Below are 6000 nucleotides of genomic sequence, written 5' to 3' on the forward strand. Positions count from 1 at the left end.
TAAAACTTATGAATCATGTTAGAGACCAAAGAAAAGAAGATGCAATCAACATTGAGGGGCGGCCGGGCATGGTGGCTCACGCCTGTAATCCCAGCACTTTGGGAGGCTGAGGCGGGTGGATCACTTGAGGTCGGGAGTTCGAGACCACCCTGACCAACATGGAGTAACCCCGTCTCTACTAAAAATAAAAATTAGCCGGGCATGGTGGTATGTGCCTGTAATCCTAGCTACTTGGGAGGCTGAGGCAGCAAGAATGAAACTATCTCAAAAAATAAAAAAACATTGAGGGGCCAGTCATACCCACCTAATTTAGGGATAGGGAATGGTGATTAGCAATGATTTTCAAAATCCACAGCACTGGCCAAGTAGATAAAACAGGTAGTGTTGAAATAGGAGATAGGAGTGCCTCCCTGTCGCCCTGTCACTTGACTCTCCTCCCCCAAGGCTCCTACAGCTTGCTTTGCTTAGGGAATACAAACCCAAGCCCTGAGGCAGGAGCCAGACTTGGGGGCAGGTTGGGCAGTAGGAATTGCTGCGTCCTAGGGGAAGTTGTGGACAGCCATAACAAGACCCATGAAAAGGCTGGATCAGGGACTTCACTCCTGGGCATGGCTCCTGAGATATTTGTTTGGCACATGTTGGTGCCTGGTGCTTTAGTAATAAAAACTGAAGAACTCAGGCCGGGCACGGTGGCTCACACTTGTAATCCCAGCACTTTGGGAGGCCGAGGCGGGCAGATTACCTGAGGTCGGTAGTTCGAGACCAGCCTGACCGACATGGAGAAACCCCGTCTCTACTAAAAATACAAAATTAGCCAGGCGTGGTGGCACATGCCTGTAATCCTAGTTACTCAGGAGGCTGAGGCAGGAGAATTGCTTGAACATGGGAGGCGGAGGTTGCGGTGAGGCAAGATCACACCATTACACTCCAGCCTGGGCAATAAGAGCAAAACTCCATCTCAAAAAAACAAAAAACTGAAGAACTAACTGCTGAACTGCTGTCAGAGAACAGTTATAAAAGCATTGATAGGTCTTGATGGAATACAGTATATGGCCATTAGAAGAGATCACTGTCATGCCAGCGGCAGCCTAGGCGAACACGCAGTGAAGTGCCAGAGCAGGGAATGGTGTGTGCTCGGGTACAGCAGTTGGAAGATATGACATGTACATGGAGCCCGCCTCTCGCTAGGCAGGACTGCACGAAAGTGGAAGTTGTGATGGGTTGATGGGATTTGGGTGCCTTTCCTTAGGCTTCTTTTAATATTGTAAAATAAGGATTAAAAGTCTCACTGGAGAATTGCTGGAACCTGGGAGGTAGAGGTTGCAGTGAGCTGAGATCGTGCCATTGCACTCTAGCCCAGGCTGATAACAGTGAGACTCCATCGCAAAAAAAAAAAAAAAAAAGTCTCACTGGAACTGTGAGGGGCAGAGCCTGGTGACTGACTCGTTCGGCCCTCAAAGAGGCTGTAGTTGGAGCTGAGAGCCGGGGAAGAGACCAGAGGATGCCGAGTGCTGACCTCACTCTCACTGCAGGAGGAAGAGGTGGTGGACAAGATGGATGATGATGTCTTCCTGCGCTGCATCGAGTCCAACATGCTGACAGATATGACCCTGCAGGGCATCGAGCAGATCAGCAAGGTCAGCCATCCCCTCTGCCACCGCCTTCCTCCTCTCGCTCCCCCACTCCCCACCCTGCCCACTCTGAGCACGCTGTCTTCCCACAGGTGTACATGCACTTGCCACAGACAGACAACAAGAAGAAGATCATCATCACGGAGGATGGGGAATTCAAGGCCCTGCAGGAGTGGATCCTGGAGACGGACGGCGTGAGCTTGATGCGGGTGCTGAGTGAGAAGGACGTGGACCCCGTACGCACCACGTCCAATGACATCGTGGAGATCTTCACGGTGAGCCCGCGTGTGCTGCCCAGCAGCCTTTTGTGGATCTCTGGCTCTTAGGCCCCTCATTCTGTCCTGTCCACTCACGGACTTTTTCCATTTCTGAGTGTGGGATATCCTGGCTCCTGACACCCTCCCTGGATCTTGGTGGCGACAGAAGCAGGGAAGAGAGCAGAGTTGCTCAGTCCTGGCCCTCCCCTCCGCTTCCCTCCCCTGTGCCAGGTGCTGGGCATTGAAGCCGTGCGGAAGGCCCTGGAGCGGGAGCTGTACCACGTCATCTCCTTTGATGGCTCCTATGTCAATTACCGACACTTGGCTCTCTTGTGTGATACCATGACCTGTCGTGGCCACTTGATGGCCATCACCCGACACGGAGTCAACCGCCAGGACACAGGACCACTCATGAAGTGTTCCTTTGAGGAAACGGTAACAGTGGAATTTCTGAATAGGGCAGAAGGAGGGAGCAGTGTGGGAAGAAGGGCACCCACTTTGGGCAGCTGGGCTGTGGTGATGGGACAGCCAGGTGCTGTGTGTGGAGGGGTCTCATGGGGCTGGTCTGCTCTGTTCAGGTGGACGTGCTTATGGAAGCAGCCGCACATGGCGAGAGTGACCCCATGAAGGGGGTCTCTGAGAATATCATGCTGGGCCAGCTGGCTCCGGCTGGCACCGGCTGCTTTGACCTCCTGCTTGATGCAGAGAAGTGCAAGTATGGCATGGAGATCCCCACCAATATCCCCGGCCTGGGGGCTGCTGGACGTGAGTATGAGGCCCCAGCTGCGGTACCTGCTTGCGTCGGCGAGGCAGTGGGGCAGGCCGTGGGTGCGAGGGTGTCACCGGTCCGTGGTTGCTGTTCTTGCTCCTCACGATTTCCTGTGTGCCTCTTTGCAGCCACCGGCATGTTCTTTGGTTCAGCACCCAGTCCCATGGGTGGAATCTCTCCTGCCATGACACCTTGGAACCAGGGTGCAACCCCTGCCTATGGCGCCTGGTCCCCCAGTGTTGGTGAGTAACCTGATCCAGGAAGAGGGCCCTCCAGGTGGTTCAGAGGTGGGTGAGCTGGGATCGTGAACGGTAGCTATTGTTGGAACTCTGAAGGCCGCAGAGGGCTAGTGAAAGGTGGGGCAGGGAGAATTGGGGGCCTTTGGTCTCCAGCTTTGGCCTTAACTTGCTTCTCTCACTCTGTAGGGAGTGGAATGACCCCAGGGGCAGCCGGCTTCTCTCCCAGTGCTGCGTCAGATGCCAGCGGCTTCAGCCCAGGTTACTCCCCTGCCTGGTCTCCCACACCGGGCTCTCCGGGGTCTCCAGGTCCCTCAAGCCCCTACATCCCTTCACCAGGTGAGTTGTCGCCATCTGTCGGGCCAGGTTTGTTTCCTCCTCAGTTCTGGGTGAGTCTGTCCATTGCTCATCTCCTTTGTTGGTTGCTTCCCCACAGGTGGTGCCATGTCTCCCAGCTACTCGCCAACGTCACCTGCCTACGAGCCCCGCTCTCCTGGGGGCTACACACCCCAGAGTCCCTCTTATTCCCCCACTTCACCCTCCTACTCCCCTACCTCTCCATCCTATTCTCCAACCAGTCCCAACTATAGTCCCACATCACCCAGCTATTCGCCAACGTCACCCAGCTACTCACCGACCTCTCCCAGCTACTCACCGACCTCTCCCAGCTACTCGCCCACCTCTCCCAGCTACTCGCCCACCTCTCCCAGCTACTCTCCCACTTCCCCTAGCTACTCGCCCACCTCTCCCAGCTACTCACCAACGTCTCCCAGCTACTCGCCAACATCTCCCAGCTACTCGCCAACTTCACCCAGCTATTCTCCCACTTCCCCCAGCTACTCACCGACCTCTCCAAGCTATTCACCCACCTCCCCCAGCTACTCACCCACTTCCCCAAGTTACTCACCTACCAGCCCGAACTATTCTCCAACCAGTCCCAATTACACCCCAACGTCACCCAGCTACAGCCCAACATCACCCAGCTATTCACCTACTAGTCCCAACTACACGCCTACCAGCCCTAACTATAGCCCAACCTCTCCAAGCTACTCTCCAACATCACCCAGCTATTCCCCGACCTCACCAAGTTACTCCCCTTCCAGCCCACGATACACACCACAGTCTCCAACCTATACCCCAAGCTCACCCAGCTACAGCCCCAGCTCACCCAGCTACAGCCCAACCTCACCCAAGTACACCCCAACCAGTCCTTCTTACAGTCCCAGCTCCCCAGAGTATACCCCAACCTCTCCCAAGTACTCACCTACCAGTCCCAAATATTCACCCACCTCTCCCAAGTACTCGCCTACCAGTCCCACCTATTCACCCACCACCCCGAAATACTCCCCAACATCTCCTACTTATTCTCCAACCTCTCCAGTCTACACCCCAACCTCTCCTAAGTACTCACCTACTAGCCCCACTTACTCGCCCACTTCCCCCAAGTACTCGCCCACCAGCCCCACCTACTCGCCCACCTCCCCCAAAGGCTCAACCTACTCTCCCACTTCCCCCGGTTACTCGCCCACCAGCCCCACATACAGCCTCACCAGCCCAGCCATCAGCCCGGATGACAGTGACGAGGAGAACTGAGGGCGTGTGGGGTGTGGCAGCGGGCTAGGGCCCAGGGCAGCTTGCCCATGCTGCTGTGCAGTTCTTGCCTCCCTCACGGGGCGTCACCCCCAGCCCAGCTCCCTTGTATATAAATGCCTTGTGGCAGAGCTCCCGGTGAACTTCTGGATCCCGTTTCTGATGCAGACTCTTGTCTTGTTCTCCACTCGTGCTGTCAGAACCCACTGGCCCAGTGGTGGTCTCATTCCTACCCCACCCACCCCCTGCCTGTCCCCAGATTGAAGATCCTTCCTTGCCTGTGGCTTGATGCGGGGCGGGTAAAGGGTATTTTAACTTAGGGGTAGTTCCTGCTCTGAGTGGTTACAGCTGATCCTCGGGAAGAACAAAGCTAAAGCTGCCTTTTGTCTGTTATTTTATTTTTTTGAAGTTTAAATAAAGTTTACTAATTTTGACCAAAAGTATGTACATCGAGTGCTTCATTGGGGTTCAGGGGACCCCCAGGCCCCTGCCTCCTGCCTGGGCTGCTGCTGATCTGTTAGGGGGAGGGGACCTTACAGTCACTGAAGCCACGCACAGCCCCTGCTCTGTGCCAGGCGCTGCTCTGTACTGAGTTTGTTGTAGTCACAACAGATGCAGCTCTTGTCCTGTATTAAGGTGATATTGACCATAACAGCTTTTTAACCTGTTTTACTGATTGTCATAAATAATTTGGAAAAGTGTAGAAAAGTGTAATGCAGAGGGAGAAAAATGATCACCCATAATTCCACCACTAGGAGGCATACTTTCTTCTGGTTATTTTTTCCTACACTTTTCTTGAGTCACTAACAAGTGAACCAAAATGAGCTTTGATTTTGGCCTCAAACCAAGAATGAAAAGATTATACAGATGCTGTAATACAGAAGCTGAAGTAAAAGGACTTGGGGGTAATACGCTGGTTTTAGCTGGTTATTTTTCCCCCTTTCATTAGCACCTTAATGTGGTATCTTCATCCTCTGCAAGTCATTTCTGGTTTACTTGAGGTATTTTTATTTTTATTTTTATTTTATTTATTTTTTTTGAGACAGTCTCGCTCTGTTGCCCAGGCTGGAGTGCAGTGGCGCAGTCTCGGTTCACTGCAACCTCTGCCTCTTGGGTTCAAGCAATTCTCACTGCCTCAGCCTTCCAGGTAGCTGGGATTGCAAGTGCCTGCCACCATGCCCAGCTACTTTTGGTGATTTTAATAGAGAAGGGATTTCACAGTGTTGGCCCGGCTGGTCTCAAACTCCTGATTTCAGGTGATCCGCCCACTTTGGCCTCCCAAAGTGCTGGGATTACAGGTGTGAGCCGCTGCGCCCAGCCTATTATCTAGAAATGTCTATTTTGCCTTCATTCCTAAAGAATGTCTTCGCTAGAGATAGGATTCTGGTGTGACATTTTTTGTTTTTAGCACTTTTTTTTTTTTTTTAGGAGCAGAGGTTTAATATGCAAAAGATAGAGAAAGGAGAACAGCTCTCTCCCTTGCAGGGGAGAAGGGGCTTCTGAAAGGGAAGTCCCTA

The 6000-nt window shown here is 53.2% G+C and overlaps 1 protein-coding gene across 1 annotated transcript in view; it reads left to right on the forward strand.

Moving 5' to 3' along the window:
• Positions 1–4926, forward strand: part of POLR2A (RNA polymerase II subunit A) — a 30080-nt gene extending 25154 nt beyond the window's left edge. The window contains exons 23-29 of the mRNA XM_032140128.2: positions 1533–1637; positions 1724–1906; positions 2120–2323; positions 2467–2653; positions 2786–2899; positions 3083–3232; positions 3330–4926. Coding sequence (XP_031996019.1) covers positions 1533–1637; positions 1724–1906; positions 2120–2323; positions 2467–2653; positions 2786–2899; positions 3083–3232; positions 3330–4486 — 2100 coding nt within the window. The 3' untranslated portion in view covers positions 4487–4926. The remainder of the gene's footprint in view (positions 1–1532; positions 1638–1723; positions 1907–2119; positions 2324–2466; positions 2654–2785; positions 2900–3082; positions 3233–3329) is intronic.
• Positions 4927–6000: the final 1074 nt, after the last annotated feature.

The sequence above is a fragment of the Hylobates moloch genome, unplaced genomic scaffold (assembly GCF_009828535.3).
Source record: "Hylobates moloch isolate HMO894 unplaced genomic scaffold, HMol_V3 SCAFFOLD_19, whole genome shotgun sequence".
NCBI lineage: Eukaryota > Metazoa > Chordata > Mammalia > Primates > Hylobatidae > Hylobates > Hylobates moloch.